Here is a 20,531-nt window from a genome sequence, read left to right as displayed (position 1 = left end):
GATGCAGTGACACAGAAGCTCTTAAAGTGAGAGCTTACAAATTAGTTCACCACTATAGCATCACATAGCACAGAGGGTCAAATAATGCTATAAGTAACAGCCCAACTGTTTAGGATCGGGTGTGTGCTCAATAATGACATTAATATGATTCTTCAACTTATTGTTACAGTGGTACCTCGGGTTACATACGCTTCAGGTTACAGACTCCGCTAACCCAAAAATACTACCTCAGGTTAAGAACTTTGCTTCAGGATGAGAACAGAAATCGTGCTCTGGCAGCGCAGCAGCAGCAGGAGGGGGCTCCATTAGCTAAAGTGGTGCTTCAGGTTAAGAACAGTTTCAGGTTAAGAACGGACCTCCGGAACAAATTAAGTACTTAACCTGAGGTACCACTGTATTCCACTATTTTTGTAGAAAAAAACCCATTTATTTGAAAGTTTTGTATTGTGTACAAAAGCTCAATGCAGCTAACAAAAATCGGTTTAAATTAGCTTAAAGAGCTTCTTCACACATTATAGGCAATAAGCAATGCTAGCCAGAGTACTAAGTTACCTGTTTATTTCAATGGATTTACTCCAAGTGGGACATCTAAGGTATTTTAAAAGTATTTGCCTAAAAAAGCAGGACCATTGCAAATACATGTTTGTAAATGTGGTCATCAAGCCAAGGGTTGCCCCATGTCTTGTGGGAAACAAGCTTACACCTGATCTTACTATTAAAACAACTCAATAACTTGTATTAATCTTCATATAACATTCTCACAAAATTGATTTTACAGAACTCCCAACTAGCTCTGAGCTTTTCATTGTTCTTCATAGCTTTCTGGGGACTAATAGAATTTAAGACTGCAAAAAATTGTCTTCTGAGCACTTCTTCTGCTTGAGGCAAAAGTGACATCTGTTTATAATACTCTAGCACCAATACATTCTCATTTAAATTTATCTTGCCCAGAAACACCAACTCACAAGAGAAGCATTTTTTTAAAAAGAGCCTCACTTATGATTAAGAATTTATGCTGTACTACTACAACACCCTTTTAAAAAAAACAACAACACCCACTGCCTACATTTAACTTTTGCAGCATGGCTGATGGAAATAAAAGCTTCCCAGCTGCATTGCTACAATTAGACCACTCACCAAGCTGCATGACTCATCGCAAAATACCTCATTAGTCTAGAAATCCATCCTAACCACATTTTTCCTTTTGGTGCAGTACACGTAAATAGTCTGCTGGAATAGGCATGCGCAGACACAGGGCCCTTTAACACTCCTGAAGCTGAAGACCAACACAGTAAAATTTACAGCATCATTAATCCCATGCACTTTGTTTTATATCCTTATTTCTAGGCATGCATTTGTTTTGCTGAGGCTCACTTTAAGAGTCTCACTTTATTTTAAGAAGTATTTAACACCATTTACACTTTCCAGAGATTAGAATTCATCTAATTTGTATTCAAGAATTTGTACACTATTAAAACTGCTTTTTTTGTCCCAGGGATGGGGACAGGGACTGGAGTTTTGAGACAACTGCTGTGATTCAGAATCCTGAATGTGAAAGACCTGTGCAAGTTCCAACATTTTTGATCAAATTCTATAGACATGCTAAACCAATCCTGATTCCATCTAACTCTCCATAGCCTAATGTGTTCTTCCATGAAGATAGGCTAGCAACTAGAAAGTGTATAACCAAACCCCCCTCCCTCACAAAGTGTGTACAGTAAGCCCACAATTTATGCAGGGTTTATGTTCCAGGGATTGGTCTAAAGCCAAAATTACGTATAGTCAAAACATATTGGGTGCAATGGTGGATGCGATTGTCAAAGGCTTTTCCCCCGGACACCTGCCCCTGTTTATTTTTTTTATCTTTTTTCCATGTGCGTAAAGCTGAATGTCCACATGTTAAATGCATGCAAGCTGTGCGCTTACTGTACACAATACACAGTGTACACTGATCAAATATTGTATTTCCAATCCATTTTTTTGCATTGGTAATTTACTCTGCACCTGTACATTCCTTTTGCCCCTTGCATACATGGATTAATACAAGACTTCTTGATTTATAAAAAAACCATATAGCATTATCTATTATTGCCCAAATAGTCTATCTCCCCTGCCCTGCAAATGGGTGAACAGCGCAACTGCATGCAAAGTGATGAGCTATATCAAAGATTATTGAAGTAGGCACCAAGGACTGCTGATACCCAATAACCTTTACAACTTGGTTAACAACTCTTTCTCAGAGTATGATTTGTACAATTTATTCAAGCATTCCAAAACCCTAATTATTAACCATACCTACAATTTCACCTGCTGTGCCATATGTAAACTTACGTTTTGAAGCATGGGTCTCCAGACATTAGCTGCATGCTGATCAAGACCTGTAAGTTAGGAAAAACAAACAAAAATAAAATCAGATTCAAATACCAAAAAGCATGAAATGGGAAAATCCGTGTCATACATCTTATATGTGAGTGGCTTAACTCACATGGTTACTGTGAAGATGAATGGCACAATTAACAGTAAAGCTATCTGCCAACTAAAAATATTCATGGAAGTTAATAATTATAGTTAGTCTGACAGAAGACAGCTTTTTAAAAGACAGAATGGGCAAACATGCAGTCCATAAAAGCAATCCTATAATTTATATTACAACTAGACATTTCAGAAGGAAAATAATTGCAACAAGCAAATATTACACTTCCATAACAAATTTATTTGGCAAGGTTCAGCAGTAAGGAAGTGGAAAGTGTTTTTACCTTTTCCTTGATGACTATATTACAAGCCATGACTGATAGCAAAACTAGCAAATTCTCCCTAATATTGGGCAAACTAAAAAGCTACCTTGAAAATTAATTCTCTAATTAGCTTAGATTATCTTATTTGCATGGCTGCATTTACATAAAACACATTTAATTATTTTCCTCCAGTGGATTTGAACTGCATTGTACTTGAACATCAATTTCCAAACTTCTACTGGAGTACTGTATTATGACAACCTAATTGCTTGATTTCTTACCAGCTATCGTGTCAATGTTTCAAAAAAAGTTACAGCTTTGGTAATTGAATGCGATCCTTTGCTTTCCCATTTAACATTAAGGAAAAATACTATTCTAAAAACAATGAAAAACAGAGAAAAAACACACACAATTACTTTGAGAATTGAATTATCCTGCCTTGTGTTTTTGGTATCATAACCTTCCAGTAAACAGCGACGAGTGGTATTTCCTGATCCAGCAAACTCTGCCAAGTTGAGGTCTGCAAAACCCAGCTATTGACAAAAGATGAAAAGTCAGCAATTACAGAACCATCAAGGGAAACAAACAGTTTAGGCATCAAAGCATTTGTACTTTAAGAAAGAAGAAGTTTCTCATAAAATGACAAAAGGAAAAGCAGGACACAGTTTTCTTAGTGCTACACAACTGTTCCTTTTAAACAGTATTTGCAACATCCAGTATCCTTAAGGACAGGAACTATAAATTTGCACAGTTCTTTAAATTAAAATTAGGTATGTGTAAGTAAAAGGAGAGGAAGTATTGTATTGATATAATTGTGTCTTTACCTTTGCATAGGCCTTCCCACCTTTTAATTCCTGCAAGAATAACCAATGGTTATGGTTTAGTAATCACTATTTTCTGATGAAAAATGTCAAAGAGCTAACACACAGCTTGTGACATAAACATTTAACACACAGCAAGCAATACTACTGAATACTGAGGAAGTTTTATAAGATGTTATGGGTTTCCCTAAGTCAAGAAAAAACACATTTTGAGCCCTAAAATATTATCAATGCTATCAATAGTAATCAAAGGTAATTAAGCTGTGTAGCTCTTCTCCTTTACAGGCACAGTAGATCAAGATAATCAGAGAAGACCTTGCTAATGGTGCTGTGACCAGTGGAATGTCATCTAGTGCGAATACAAAAGCAGGCTATCTCTGTAGTTGCATATCCCCTCTGGGAGCCATCGACTGTTGGGTGCCTGTTTACACAGGCTGTCTCTGATCATTAGCACTGACCCAATTGCCCTGGGTTATTGATATCTATAGTGTTTCTTTTTATATACCTTTGTTTCTATTATTATTTTTAGAAAAAACATTTCGAAACTGCTCTGCAATTACTTGTTAATGATAAGCAATATAAAAATATTACTAAATAAGTAAGACAAATTAATAGTTGCTTCTCATCTTTGATTATTCAGTGTTTTTGGCAGCATGATATTTACAGAGAATTCTGTTAATTATATTTGGTGAGATCAATAAAAATAATATAATTACAGTCTGGATGTACAATAAGTAAACAGCGTTAAGTTACCACTTATTTAGAGGCACATGGCCACAGCATAAACTAAAAGGCAAATATCAGAAGAAGAGAATGGTCATTTTTACCTTCCGAACAGACACTCTGCAGATGCAGGGGTCCAAGACCCCTGTAGTGGCACTTGCACTCATTTTACACATAAATAAGAACCTCTTTTTCCAATGGACACAGTTTGCCTGCACCACTTCCCTGTGAATAAAAAAGGAAAATATTGAACATTGACAAGAAAAACTGAACGTTTTCTACAGAGGTATGGTTGCCATATGTGCTCTTTTTCCAGGACACACCCTCTTTTTCATGGGTATGTAAAATGAGAGTAGTCATAGAAATCCATAAGTAAAAATAGAAGTTTGCAAATGTGTCCTCCTTTTTGCTCTGTGGCAGGACTTAATTTTAGTTTTGACAAAACCAAGTTTCTCATTATGTATGGACCAGGGAAAATGGTTTAAAAACAAACTCTGCTTAGTTTAGCAAACCATCTTCATAACCCATGGGTTGAAGCTGACTGTTATGAAACTTAACAGAAGTTGTTTTAAACCACAATCATGATTTCATACACAGTTAGGTTTTATAGAATGTGCAACTTAGCTCTGCTGAAGTCCTCCCAGGTGCACAGGAGGGAAACATGGGAAGGGGAGGGCAGGAACCCAGGGTGCATAGTGGCTCCTTTCTGTTCATGCACGTAGCACTAAACCATGGTTAAGCATTACAGGATAACAAAACCAATTTATACTCATGGCTCCCTCACAAATGAACCAGCATGACATCTTACTCAACTGTAGCAACTAGACTATAAGAACTGGTTGGCCCTTTGCCAAACTTTTGAGTTGTTTTCTGGTCTCCTCTGCTATTATATGTTTTCCCCAAACAATGGCTTTTAGTTCTTGTTCTGCTGTATTGTATTGTATTTTGATTTTATGACTATGAACCATATTTGGGGACCTGTGTGGAGCTAAAAGGTATGGAAATTATTTTTATAAATAAATTCACTCTTAACAATGTTAAGGTATGAATAACTACAATGTGAAGATTTTGCATTACCCTCTTCGCTTTCATGTCTTGATTCCTCCCAGCTTACATATCAAATCTTGAAAACAGAACTTATTTAGATTTGATTTGCCACCAAAAATAAGCATTATTAAGATGAACCTCTCAAAATTGTTCTCAAAGACCTTCATAGACTCAATGACATGTACTCTTAGATTAATCACCCATGTCATTTTGGAGTAGACAGTCTCTTATCTTTTGCTTATTCTCTGTATTCCAAACTGAGAAATTAATCCTCTTTGGGTCCCTATTTACACACAATACAAATAATATAAGAATTTGTGCCCACAGGACTTGATTGCTGTGCCTGAACACCCAGAGTTAGTATTTCAGAAATACATGGCTTCATCACTTGTGAGCTAACACTGTGTACATAGCAGTTGAGGGACTGGTTTCAATATGGAATGTTGCATGACCAGGTTTTTCTTATAAGCCCAGCATCATGTTTAAATCAGGCAGTGATTTAAATCCCAAGTTATTAAATCACTGCTAGGTTTGCTCTAGAAATAATGACAGACCCACAGGTAATGTATGCAACTTTAATTTACTGTTATTTGATCTTTTTGGATTCCTGACACCCTTTTCGAAATGCTGAATAAATAATTCTGACTGAAGTTTGTGAGTAACCACATACAACAAAATAATGCACAAGTGCATCCACCCATAACGATATATTGATTCATCCCCACAACCAAGCACATGACCTTCCTCTATGGAGTTCAGACAGAGACAGAGAAATGAAGATGTCCAGATAAAGTATTGAAGGAAAGTCACGGCAGTTTAGAAAAAGGGGTGGGGGAGAATGCCCCAAAATAAAAAGATTTCTGGGCTTGGCAGTCAGTCACTAACAAACTGATATAATGAGGCTGCTGAAATCTAGGTTATAACAAGCCACAATTTCAGAGTCTTCAGTTAACAAATGTGACAGCTAGTATTGAGGTTAAGAAAAAAATGCAGAGCTTTGTGTGTGCACAGAATGCTTTGGTGAATTCTTTTACCCTGCAAAACTTCCTGAGCACATTTCTCCCTTGTGTGCCAGAAAGAGGTGTTATTCTGTAGGCTCTATTTGAAATTTACTTTGCAGTTTGAAGAAAGGAAGGAACAATGCCATGGACTGGCTGGATGCAGAGGAATGGTGGGAGGCACCAGCTAGGGAACCCCCAAGGGGAAAATGGTCAGAGCCAGGGGATGTGTGGTGGGATGATGATGGTCAGAGGGAGAAGGCGGAGCAGGCTACGAGGTGGAGGTGTTGGAAGCTGAAGAGGTAACAGTTTAGTGAGCAGGAATACAGTGGTGCCCCGCAAGACGAACGCCTCGCAAGACGGAAAACCCGCTAGACGAAAGGGTTTCCCGTTTTGGAGGTGCTTCGCAAAACGAATTTCCTATGGGCTTGCTTCGCAAGACGAAAATGTCTTGCGAGTTCCTGCGTTTTTTCCCCCTCCCCCCCTTTTTCTAAGCCACTGAGCCGCTTATTAGCTGATCCGCTAAGCCGCTAAGCCGCTAAACAGCTGATGCGCTAAGCCGCTTATCCGCTAAGCCGCTTATCAGCTGATCCGCTAATCCGCTAATAGCGCTAATCCGCTAAGCCGCTAATGGGCTTGCTTCGCAAGACGAAAAAACCGCAAGACGAAGAGACTCGCGGAACGGATTCTTTTCGTCTTGCGAGGCACCACTGTAGGCTGTTGCAGAAGTCCAGAACCAGAGGAAGAAGTGGAGGCTGGGGAGTGGGGGGGGGGGGCGCGGGCAAGAGACAGAGATGACGAAGCCTGTTGATGAAGCCAGGAAGCCCCCGCCTTCCTGTGACCAGTTCCCCTCCTCTTTGGTCTCCCAGAACCCACAGAGGTATGAAGAGGGTGAAGCGTAGACAGACAAGGTGAATGAGCCTCAGATTGCTTGGGAAGGAAATGGGGGAGGAGGAGTTTTAAGAAGGAGTGCAAAGGCAGGGACCTTCAGTCCTCGAAACTGCCTCACTGGGGCAAGATTTACTGGGAAGAGTTGCTGGGCTCATTATGCTTCAGCTGTTTTGTTTATTTGAATAAAGAGTTAATTTTATTGGCATCTTGTGAGTTATTACTTACCTGACCCTGCCACCCACCTTTGACAGAACTGTATGCCATAGATTCCTGACAAAAGTTGAAAGAACTGGCTTGGGTTACTCTATCCTAGAGCAAATATTTCTATTGCAAGAAAAATATGTTGGCTTATATTCAATACTACACACATGTAAATGGGAAACTTATAATGGAAACGAAAAACAAAAAAAGCAGACCTAGTCTTAAGATGTTGCAGAGTACCGGACTTTTAATTATGGACCCAAGTAACTTTTCTGTTGATTTCAAAGGGCCTCTAAGTATGACTAATGCTGGCTATTACATGTTCTCTATATCTTTAACATATAATTCTCACAATCATTTTAGCATTGTATCTGCTGCTCAGTTGAAAACTGAAACAGAACACCAGGTTTTCCTCACAATCAGCTAAAAGACATATCCAAACAAAAGCACTAGGCCAATGGTTTTCAACCAGTGTGCCATGGCACCCTGGGGTGCCTTGAATAATGGTCAGGGGTGCCGTGGGCAACACTGGCCTCTGTCCCTCTTTCTCTCCCTTTCTCCTCTGATGCGCTCTCATGCCTGCCTCCCAAAGCCTTGCACAGCTGTTTGTTGCAGCAGCCCTGGCTACAAGCTCCACAGGCAAATGGTACCTCTGGGGCTGGCCAGGGGGTGCTGGCTGCCAGGAGCCAAGGTAGCATCAGAGTAAGCAAGTGGGTGAGGGAGCCCAGCCAGCCAGCCCTTGCTGTTGGGAATGGACAGGCAACTGTGAGGCTGGGCAGGTAGGCAGGTGCTGCACTAGGCTTTCTTCTGCTTGCTGTGTGCAAGGCCTGTTTGGGAGCTGAATGCCCGGTGCTGAAGGAGAGCATTTCCCCATGCAGACCCAGCAGCGCCTGCTGCCTCCCAAGGTAAGGTGCTGGCCTCACATTCACCTTTGGCTAGTCTCCTTTGGGCTACTAAGACTGGGGGGGTATCCTCTTCCCAGGCCCCTGTGGAGCAGTGTGAGGAGGCACCTTTCTTTGGTGCCGGGGGCGGGGGCGGCAGCAGCTCAGAGACCGGGATGGCAAGAGCGGATGCCCAGAGGACTCCCATGGAGACAGGAGAGGAGACTGTGGGAACATTCCACAAAGGAGGGCATTTGAAAAAGGGTGAGAGGCTGCCAGCTCTGCAGACAAGGCATGACATAACTGGGCTCCTGAGCCCAACAGGGGTGCCACAAAAAAAAGGTAGTTGGTCAAGGGAGCTGTGGACTCAAAAAGGTTGAAAATCTCTGCACTAGGCTAAAACTTTCAAGGCAAGCTTTAATACCTGCAAGACTATGTATTTAACCAAGGCACTTAAACATCCCATTGCATTCCGCTAATGAAATTCCAGTCTACATTCTGTCTTCCTGAGACAGAAAAAAGTTCACCAAATACAAACTGAGTTGTTTCACTGCTTTGAGAATTTGTCCCAACTGAAAATCTGTCTATAAATTCTTAAATAAAAACAAATGTGGTACTACAGTAATTTCACAGACAATTTAATATTTCTAAAAATCTCCCCCACCCCACCCAAAAATATTTCACACATTGATTGGTTACCATGGAAAGTGAACAGAGATGACAGTCTACTTGGCAACTGTGCTGCAGAACAAGTTGATGAAAATGTTCCACTGTGAGTCAACTTCATATAAGCCTTAGGGAGTAATTTGGTCATGTACTATGAGTAGCGTTGTTTTTTAAAAAAATGCCCGACTACTGCATTAAGAAAGAAGAAATTCCTATCTGTATTATGAAGTAGCAGTTTCATAGCTATGCTTAAAAAAAAAAAAAAGGCCTTTAGGGCATGCCTACCAGGATTTCCCTTTCTCCCAGAAGTTCCTCATACAATTTTGGAGTTTGGAGGAGCTTTACAAAGGCAGGCTTCCCTCTTCTTTCAAATATTTTAGAAGAAGAAGAAGAAGAAGAAGAAGAAGAAGAAGAAGAAGAAGAAGAAGATGACAACACAACAGTGGTTATATCCTTCCTCCCAAGAGGGAGAGACAGAACATTGTCTCCAATGTCACATTGACTTTTAGAAGCATTCAGAGCCCAATGCCTTGAAAGCACTTTCAAACCAGTAAAACGTATTGTAGCTTTTCAAATCTCCAAGGTTCAGTGTACATGCAAGGAGCCTTCACTAGTCTCCAGGCTTAGGAGAAAAGCAGGAACTTTCCCTGTTTCTAAGCCCTCACCTGGTAAAATACATGCTTGCCAATGGCTAGTGAAGTTATGGACTCTTGCAAAGGCTGCCCATTGGTGATATATTGCTGTGATTTCCCAGGCAATTGGCCATTCCTATTTTTGCAATCATGTGGCAGGCTATAAAATCAGGTAGCTTATCATCCCCCTAGCAGGCAACTGTATGTAGCTGATGGTTTGGACAGTGGGTTGGCATAGGCTTGACTTTAGTTATTTGATATATTCACCTTTTCTGTAAACTTTTTAAAAATTTAAGCTAGGCTCCAGAATGTAAGTTTAGAGAATGGGGGAAGATAACTTTATAATGAATTATAATTAATGCACAGATTCCACACAAATGTGCACACTGAGATTCTGATTTACAGCACATGTAAGTTCAAACATTTTGCTAGAAATATTCTAAACAAAACAGTAGAAGCAAACAGTGTTGCCAACTTCCTAAATTTGCAAATCACAATTTGCCTAGTCACCTGGTATAATTATAAACTGCCCAAGGCAAACAGGCCTATTCCAGAGGCTGTCCTTTGTAGTGTAAAGCTTATAGCTTGTTTTCAGTGGGAATTCGGACAGTGAAGAAGAAATAATTAAGTTTGCATATGTTCAGTTCTGCACTGCTTTTAGTACCCTTGCTGGAATGGCTGAAACCTTCTGCTTTGTTTTACAAACAGTGTGGCTTTCCTACTACTGGACTTTGTATTTGATTGAGACTCTGTAATTGGATAAGTCAGCTTCATTATTTGTGCTAATTTAAAACTGTGGGGTTATCTTGTTTACTTGGATGCAGTTTATTTCCAGTCCTGTTCCTATGAATATTTACTTGGAAATAACGTCCACTATGTTTAACAACAGTTTTTTCCTTTTTATATATAAAAAACCCCTGTACATATGCTGTGCACCATTTGCTCAAGCAAGTCCCACTGAACGCAATCTGGTTTGCTACTTTATATTCTTATACTGCTCTTACTCATATCAGATTTCCACCGGAACTGTACATCATAAAACAAAAACCAGAAGAGAAAAACAGGTAAAATGGCCTCATACTTCATCTTGTTAGTCTGGGATTGCTGTAGTGCAATATTTCCTGTATTTCACTGAAGTTAGCTCTCTTCTTTAGCCATCTACATTTGATTCTGCAAATGATAGAGCCCTCTTTCTACATATGCTTCCCTAAACCCTTCTCCACTGGTACCAAACTTCTTGTTTAACCTAATATTATTTTCTTTATCTCCATGCAGCTTCTTCTCTCAGAAATACCATTCCATCTGCCAATATATTTTTTTCCTCTGCACTAACTTTCAAGTGCCTCCTTAAAACACATCTGTTCACCTTGATTTATTTCAAATTCCTCTTTATTTTCCCTCCCTGCCTAATGTGTCTTAATTTTATTCTTAGACTGCAAGTCTGCAGATGGGGCCTGTGGCTTTTTATTTTATTCCTGCAACTAGGAATGCTAAACCCTTTATAAAACAAAAACATGATTCTGTCACAGGCAACCCAGTCCACTTGACACACCATTTCCCACCATGCACAATATGCAGTGACCCATGTATTTCTTACAAACATAAGAAGCAGAAAATAAGTAAATAAATCAAATAAAACATTAAGCTAGAATATGCAGTGTCCCAACAACACTTGTGGTCAACGAGAGGAAAAGACAATTAGAAATAGTCATCGTATAAACCTTCTTGGCTGGGTAATTAAAAAGTAAATAAATAGGCTGTTCAACTGATTCAGCTCAACGTGGGAGATTGCAAAGGCAGCTGTCTTTAAAACTAAGGGAGTTCTAAGTGCTTCAATCAGTAGTGTGTGAAAAATTGTCATTTGTTATTTATGAAGTAATTCATTCAGAGAACTGTTAAAATACAAGCAGAGACCGGTTTGCATGGCACTTACATTCTGGAACCCCCTCCCCCCAGCATTGACGGGGCCCATGTAAGGCTGCCCTACCTTGTTCTGTCCCCGTTTTTGTGACATTTTTGGGTCACTTCTGGGTTCGGCATGAAGTGCACGGTCGCGCACATATCGGACGCACATAAAACAATCGCTGTCTGTATAGAAGGAAGGACTTTGAATGTATCGAACTGGAGAATGAAAATGAGCCAATTTCATTACAGAGCGGAATGCCAAATGTATTTTCACACCTACAGAATTAAAAGCAAATAATTGTCAAGCCTGTTATAAGCAAGAACCCAGTGTCAATGTCTGGAGCTTATCAGTACAGGTCATTCTAAAAAGGAAGTTCAGCATATAAACATTATTTGATATTAGGGATTTACAAACACTTTTTAAGCATTTACCGGTATATCCCGCCAGCACTGAAACTGCTACATAATTTTTGTATACTGGCACTCAGCATCTCATTGTGCTTCATTAATTCACCAGTATCCTGCAAAAAGAACTGAGGCCGCAGTTTTGTTGCATATGGTCAGGGGGAATTCTGCCAAGTCCCCACAGCTGGATTTCCTCTGCTGCACTAAACGAATCAAAGTCATTTGCCAGTAAAATGTGCCTCTAACACAGGAAATAGCATGAAACTTCATACTTTTACAATAAAAAATGTGTTGTGGTTCTAAATGGAACTATATATTTATCAAGTATGCTGCATCTCATGTACATAGTGTTGGGGTGGGGGGAAGGAATGCTCCGCCAAAAAAGAATATGGCACAGAGTGATTAGCTATTTCTAAATACTTCTTATACACAGAAAAGAGAAGAACTGCATGAATGTCCATCCCTCCAAAATTAAGGGGGATTAAATGTGTGCACACAAACACACAGGCCTATTTTGAGATAGCAGGGATTTCAGGTTCACCTTAATGCACCCTGAGATTAGGGCTGCAACACTGCATACACTTTGCAGCCAAAGCCATACAGCACAAACGTTACAGATTCATTTTCTCAACTTGGACCTTAGCATCACATCTGGGGAAAAGGTAATATTTACTTCTCATTTCTTCTCGCAAACACTCATTGCAGACTACCTCTTAAACCCATACTCACAATTAGAATACATTTACTGGGGAGTAAATAACATTGAACTTAGCAGGAACTCCTCCACTGATTACACTGTAAGAATGGCAAAATAATGGATTTTTCCAATCCTGCCATGTACAATTTAATTTATAGCTACATATCACATTTGAAATAAGCTGGGAAGAGTCTGATTCCAATTAATTAACACACAACATAGTGCTGTGATTTTGTTTAAGATTTAGTTTGCCAGGAAACATGTACTGCTACGCTGCGGCTAAATCATAAAATTTAATAGTATGATGGCACTGCAGAATACTACGGGCTGACAGCTTCCAACATTACTTTTCCCCCACTAGCAATGTTAATTTGCATGGAGAAAGGCAACCAGGTAATGGCGTAAGGCCAACATCTTTGAATGTCAAATGCCTGAAATCTATGAAGGGCAGAAAAATCACCCCCTCCACAGTCAACAAATCTGCTCTGGAGCATTGGGGAATACTCATAACAGATTTAGAGGGTGCATGAGGGAGAAGGAAGCATTCTGTTACGCAAGGAGAAATCCTTGTGCTCAGTGGTATGTTGAATACAACCCACAGTGTGCATGCAGCCCAATGGCAACTGCCTTCTTCCACATTAAACTCATTGTTCTCAGAAGTTAGTAACAGTCACACACACACACGCCTTAATATTGCAAGGAACTATACTGGTAGATAGAGAAACAGCATTCCAATAAACAAAAAAAGAAGGGTAGTGAAACATATCATGGAAACTTCTAACATCAGTCTGTGGTACAAAAAAAAACCCTTTGGTTTTAGATCAGGGGTCAGCAACCTTTTTCAGCCATGGGCCGGTCCACCGTCCCTCAGACCATGTGGTAGGCCAGACTATATTTTGAAAAAAATAATGAACGAATTCCTATGCCCCACAAATAACCCAGAGATGCATTTTAAATAAAAGGGCACATTCTACTCATGTAAAAACATGCTGATTCCCGGACCGTCCATGGGCCGGATTGAGAAGGCGATTGGGCTGCATCCGGCCCACAGGCCTTAGGTTGCCTACCCTTGTTTTAGATGAATAATTCCATAGTGAGACGTACAGCACATTGAACAAACTTGGGCACTCTCTCTTAACCCATCCCTTTCCTCACAGGGCACCACAAAGAAACATCAGGTGCACATTATTAAAAGAAATATATAAAATTATACTTTTCAGACACAGAAAAGACCCATAGTTTAATGATTCATAATTTTTATACAGCTGAATGTTTCTAGCACAGGTTTTTCTATCACAGCTACTCTAACGCTATTTAAAATTTCAAAGTTTATTAAATGTCTTCCAGGTTCTTATACTACATTAACTGCCCTTTACCTTTACCTTACCTTACTATGCTATACAAAATCCCAAGCTTGTAAGATTTATCAGAATTCTGCTTATTGATACTAAATTAAATATCATGCTTGAGATGTATGTCACAAAGTATGCCACCTCATATAAACTCAGTAAGAGAGGGCAAATGAGACCATTCTGCAAATAGAAAAGTGATGTGTGTTACAATTCTATCCATTGCTAAACATTTATTTTGAAACTGGGTTTCTCAAGTCCACTTTCAAAATGCAGCACACTAGACCACAATGAATTAAAAAAAATATATACATGTAATGGTAATAGCCTAAGAATAGCTAGCTCATATTTACCAAACTCAAGCATATTCACTCATTAGTGAATATTCCAATTCTTGGAAATAATCATTATAAACTAAAAAGCCATGTAACTGCATGTCTGTGCTGTTTATAACTGTCACCTCCATTAAAACTTCAGATTTAGCACATTGCTGTGATATATACAACACATACACAGACAAAGTAATTGTCTGTGTTTCCATGTCATAAGGCAGAGTTTTGAGCTTATCATGGTTTATTGTGCACAAGCAGCATGCTGGCTGCCTGATTGTTCCCACTTCACTCCTTTCCTGGTGCAAACAGGACAAACTAGGAAACTCTCATAAAGCTTGCTAGCCAAACTTAAACCATGCATTGTTACTGGATTGTTGAACCTGGCTTTTTGGGGACCAACAAGATCCTGGGTTCAGATGTAACAAGAGTTTCTCCTGCTTTTAAGAGAAGAGGAGTGAAGTAGGAGCATAAATAATAAATTGTGATAAGCTAGAAACCCTGGCTTATCATGATATATGATCACATCATCAATACAATACTGTAAAACTGGATGTGACAGTATGTATCCAAAGCATTTATACCCCACTCTTCATTCAGAAAGGCTCACAGAATGTCTTATGGATCAATAAAAACAACACAGTTGCTCCCCTGAGGCTTACAATGTAAATACCGTATGAACAACATAAAAGGAAAATGGGATGGGGAGGAAAGAAGAAAAGAAGCAAATTCACATGCAAAATTATTGATATTGCAAGGTTCTAATTATGATAAGCTCTGATGGAAAGGGCTACAGAAGGTCCACATAAATTTCTGGGCAACACACACAAGCTACAATCACGTGTTAATCCATGCTTCACTTTAGATCATCCTTTCACACTTTGTGGTCCCCAAGTTAATCCTGCCATTATCAGATCCAGTGGCACTCTCAGTCAAACACGGGAAAACTGAAACCCTCAGTATGATGCAATTACAAATCTCTCTTTTTTCCAATACTGTAATATGATGCCCTGGTGAGATCACAACTGGAACTATCTCCACATGTGGAACAACAGCAGGCTCACCTAGGCTTATGGAGCACATCTTCAAAGTAGAAAAAGGCAACTAGAATGATTCAGGAAATAAACAGAATTTTGTATTGCTGAATGTTAAGAAGGCTCTTTGTTGTAATTTACAAATGTCACACTAAAGTGGGGAGAAATGCTATGCAGGATCAAGAAAACTGACCATGATGAACCAAAAGTGATTTTAAACAAGTCCAAGAGCTTGGTTACATTCAGTGGGATTTTTGCCCTTTTGTTTTTGAACAGCAAATTCCTATGCCATAACCCAAACTATTTTTGAGAACTCAGTTTCAAAAGCTGTTAGCCATAATAAGCACTGATAAATGACTACGTGTGCATGTGTATTTGCACTTGAGCACACTGTTTAAGAAACAAAAACCCTGAACCCCCTTGGGCACACAGAAACAGCTGTGTATTTCTTTGTATGCTGGTCTGAACTTAGAATTTATAAGAACCACTGCATACAGATTTGCCGTTAAGAGGTTAGAAAGCAAAAGAAGATACCTTATTATAAATTCAAGAAATCTTCATAGCACAGCTGTTGGAAGGAAGAACCTCACAGGGTTTCAAAACACTGGTTTCTCAACTGAGATGAAGTAGTGATATTATTATTTTAATGAATTGTAAAAAGTCTCCCCTTCCTCTGAAGCTTCAAGCACTGTGACAACCAGAGAGAGGAGTTATGGATTTCATTAAATATTCATTTGGGGGTAAATCTGTGGATGACTTTTGTATTACACCTAGGACAACTTCACCCAGTACATTTGACATTTCTCTGCATATTCAATCACAGTGATAAAATTTACTTTTAAAAAACAAAAATTGAAAGACTGATAATTGCTTCTGTGATCATCATGGAAACTAGGCTACCACGTAGCCTGTCTGCATGAACCTCCTCCCATGTGGGTCTGCCAATTTTCAACATATCATTGCAAAATGCAGAAACAGAGGGAGGAACTGCATATAAACATCACTGGAACTGTGTAGAGAATTGCTTCCAACACAAAAGAAAGGCACATAAAGTAGCCTCAAGGTGGTTCAAGCCAGCATCCTAGTAGCATTTTGTATAATGTGTGACTGGTCCACGGGCTGAAATAATACCTTTCTCCACTTCCCTAGGGACGATCAGACAAGCTTACGTGTCAGGCTAAAATCTGAGATTTTTAGTTTATCTTTTTCTGTAGCGTACTGCATTGCTTTGTATAATTACGTACTCCAGCTGGAGCTATCTACTTTGCTGGCACCTTCGTGCAACACAATGATCATTCCTAGTCTCTGCAAATGGCATAAAATAGAGATAGTTGTGCGAGACGGTAGTAAGAGCCTAGTCTTGGGCGTTGGACCTTCTGGCTCCTTTCTAGTTCCCTCCCAGAAATTCCACTGTACTTTATAGGGCTGTTCTGTAATAGGTCTACTGAAGGAATACTTTGTGACTGGATATTATTAAGCAATCCCTAACACTAGGTCTCAACATTTGTGGGGGAGGTTTCCAGTTCTGTGTTGCCTGGATCAGCAACAGAACTGCTAGGTCGCATAGGAAGGAAAACAATAAGTTGGTGAGATTTATGGAGTAGTTTCCAATTCCGTTAAAAGAAATTAGATGCTAGATGCAATGCAATGCATGCGTGTGTATGTTTGTATGTATATGTATATGCATGCGTTGCATCTAATCTTTAACAGAATTGGAAACTACTCCATAAATCTCACCAATTTCAGCCCTCAACCTAGGGACTATCTATCTATCTATCTATCTATATCACAAACACAATAGGTTTGAGGGGCTCAAATCTGCCTGGAAACAGTACCTTTTGATCTGGAAGCCTCACGCCGAATCCCATCCATTTTGGGGCAAATGCATTATTTTGGTCACCCAAAGGTGTGACCAGAGACACTGACTTCATTACTGCATTACACGTGCATCATGCAATTACAAAATAACTCAGCCCTGGCACCGAAAATAGGCATTTGGCGGGTGGGAGTGGGAATGGGAGCTCAAGAGGTTTTGAGGAGGAAACAAGTTCATTCCCCACCGGGTCTCTTAAGGACTGGGAAAGGAGGAGGATCAAAACCGAAACACGTCTATAGCATTTACTCCCTGCCCGCGCAAAATGAGCGTGTCTCCTGCGCCTTTGAAGACTTAACAGGTGTGTTGCGGCTGCGGGGGAAGCGGAGCAGCCCCGCTTCTGTGCCGGGGCGCGTCCGCACTATAACGGGGCTGAGCGGCGACATCTCTCCGCCTGCCATTTGCCACCGCTCCGGCCAGGTTAGGGCTTCTCAAAACGAGGGGTTGTGGCAGCGGCGGCCGAGGCTGTTAGCTCCCCCTTTTACCTGGACGACTCTCCGCTGAAGCTGCCGCCGTCCTGCAGCCGCACCTTGCAGAAGAGGATCCCGTTGACGAAGGGCACCGAGGAGAGCTCGTCCAGCTCCAGCTCCACGCGGAATTTGAACTTCTTCTTCTTCATCATCATGAAGGCCATGAAGCGGGGCGGCGGGAAGCAGCCGAGGGGAGGGAGGAAGGAAGGAAGAGGTAAACAAGGCGGCAGGGGGAGGGGGGAGAAGAAGCCTCCCCACCCCACCGGCGGGCTAACCCCCTGCCGGCTCCTCCATTACCACAGCCGCGCCGTTTCCTCCTTCGACCCTTGTGACCAAGCGCAAGAGGAGGCGGCGGCGGCGAGGAGAAAGAGGAGGAGGAGGAACAGTGGGGAGAAAAGGGGAGGGCGGCGGAGGGGAAGAGAAACGCGAGAAACGCTCCCGCCCGCGCGCGCGCTGTCTTCGCCTCAGGCAGGCGGCGCTGCCACGCAGCGGCACCCCGCCGCTCTCGCCTTGTTGAGCCCGCCCGCCGTTCAAAAAAAAAGACCGCCCCCCCTCCTGAAGCCACAGAGGCGAGTCCGCTAGCCGCTTTCAGGGCAGCGTGGCTATCTTATGTGCCAGCGCGGCCAGTGGTTAGGGGAAGGGCCGGCCCGAGACGTTTTGGGCGCCTGAGGCGAACGACAAAATGGCGGGGGTTCCCCAACCTCCTCAGGGCTGCCTTGTGGCCCTGCATACCGTGCGAACTTCCACCAGCCCCAGACCAGCATGGCCAGGGGTTAGGGGGCAGGGCCGGCCCCCGGGACGTTTTTTTTTGGCACAGAATGACTCCCCCCTAGGGAATGAGGAGGGATTGAAGATATACATCAGGGACAAGGGGTGGGGAATAAAGATCTACAATGGGACCTGCTGGTCGTGTGGGTCCTGCCGCCTGTGGCAGTTGCCCTCAGCTTGCCTCAGGGCTAGGGATGGTGAGAGTCCAGCAGCACATGAAGAGCCACAGGTGCCCCAGCCTCGCTCTAACAACTTGCCATCCCCTGGACAGTTAAGAACATGTTCCAAATTAAAGATAATAGTACAAATAGGGCAACCCTGTAGCGCAAGCCAAATCATGTCTACTCAGAAGTCAGCCCCACAGTGTTCAATGGGGCTTACTCCCATTGTATGTATTTAGGTGTTAAGAGGACAGGCTTATTGGTGAAAACAACCCATGCCCAATTTAGGTTGGTCATTGAGCTGTTATTAAAGCGCTGTCAGAAAAGTGGCAAACCTACAAAGCGTAAGAGGAGGAGGGACAAGTTCTACATTACACAACCTCATCCTTTCCCTGATCACGTCTCACATTGCTCTAAAATAGTTGCTACCACCAACCCTTCCACTCTTACAGTGATTAATGTGATGTGGTTCACTCCTTTTATCACTTTTTAGCCACCCTGATTGCCAAGGAGCATAAAACAATATACCGTATCTCCTCACCTTCTTTACAGTTGATATGTGCTTGTGTTATTGGATCAGTGACCTGGAGAAACTTCTTTCACACCCTTCCTGTGCCCTTCTTGGCCAAAAAACGTTGCGCAGGATAGATTTCTAAATGTATTAAGGACCTTCAATTGAGGAGAAGTTACTTAAAATAGCAAGAGGATTACTGTCTTGAGCACGCTCAGCAAAAAAACGTAGTAATATTAAGACTGCTGATATCATTAGTCGCTTGATTTAACAGATTGCCTAAATGCAGAAGAGCCAAAGATGTATTTGCCAAATATAATGCGGTACCAATTACTTCAATTTATCACCTTTGATCCATGGAGCTCAAGGCAGTGTACGTGGCTCGTCTCCATCAATTTTGACTTTACAACAAACCTTTGAAGTAGGTTAAGAAGAGAGACCGTGACTGGCTCAAGGTCACCCAAGGGAGCTTAATGGCCGAACAGAGATTTGAAACAAGGGTCTCTCCCTCCTGTCCTAGTTCAACACTGCATCAGACTAGCAAGTGTAATGATATTTCATCACCTGGGTGGCTTTAGATTTTGGGGACATTTGGCCTTCAGTGGGGCTTTTCTCCATTGGTGTGCCCTCTCCTTGGCCAATCCTTACAGCAACCAAGGAGGTGAGGCGAGTGTGGAGGTTACTCTCCTCACTCAGAGAGGGAGATGACCAGGCAGTGACAGCAAGAAGGATCAGTGGGGGGTTAGAGATTGTCCTTATTTACATTAGGACTTAAAACACAATGTGATTGTCACCCCACCCCCATGTTTCAATTTGCTTTTTCACTTTGCTGTACACACCAGAGAGGGAGTAGGGATGTCTTTACCTGATTTCCTGATACAGATAGGTAGCCGTGTTGGTCTGCCATAGTCAAAACAAAAAAAAATTCCTTCCAGTAGCACCTTAAAGACCAACTAAGTTAGTTCTTGGTATGAGCTTTCGTGTGCATGCACACTTCTTCAGATACACAGTGTATCTGAAGAAGTGTGCATGCACACGAAAGCTCATACCAAGAACTAACTTAGTTGGTCTTTAAGGTGCTACTGGAAGGAATTTTTTTTTGTTTTGATTTCCTGATGTTTCCTTCCGCCAAACTCGTATTCACTGAAGCTGTCATCTTTGCATGCACAACGACTGTCCCATACGTACACACCTCATCTTAACTGCAGCTTACATTTTCAAATCTGCATTAAATATTTTGCTATTCAGTATATTATAAAAGTGGTTGTTGGTGGTGGTTTTTTTAAACCTCTGTTCATAAGCCTGATGTTATAGCTCCCTCTACTGTGTTCACAGCATCACTACAAATGTTCAAGAAGAATAAAATACATAAAAGGTATTAACAAAATATATTTTATGTATTTTATAATATATAGATGTTGAATATGTGTAACT

General features: G+C 41.2%; 1 protein-coding gene across 2 annotated transcripts in view; it reads right to left on the bottom strand.

Moving 5' to 3' along the window:
• EEIG2 (EEIG family member 2) overlaps positions 1-20,088 on the bottom strand; it is a 34,894-nt gene extending 14,806 nt beyond the window's left edge. Inside the window, exons 1-5 of one of the 2 annotated variants that reach the window (XM_079981653.1) lie at positions 17,673-20,088; positions 4,384-4,504; positions 3,560-3,589; positions 3,152-3,268; positions 2,332-2,378 (exon numbers count right to left, since the gene is read on the bottom strand). In XM_079981653.1, the coding sequence (XP_079837779.1) occupies positions 2,332-2,378; positions 3,152-3,268; positions 3,560-3,589; positions 4,384-4,504; positions 17,673-17,821 (464 nt within the window). In that variant the 5' untranslated portion in view covers positions 17,822-20,088. The remainder of the gene's footprint in view (positions 1-2,331; positions 2,379-3,151; positions 3,269-3,559; positions 3,590-4,383; positions 4,505-17,672) is intronic. The other variant, XM_079981652.1, reaches the window with a different exon arrangement.
• Between the last annotated feature and the right edge of the window lie 443 nt (positions 20,089-20,531).

Source organism: Podarcis cretensis, assembly GCF_951804945.1.
Source record: "Podarcis cretensis genome assembly, chromosome: 6".
NCBI lineage: Eukaryota > Metazoa > Chordata > Lepidosauria > Squamata > Lacertidae > Podarcis > Podarcis cretensis.
Note: the sequence above shows the minus strand (reverse complement) of the source record. Positions and strands in the feature narration are given on the sequence as shown.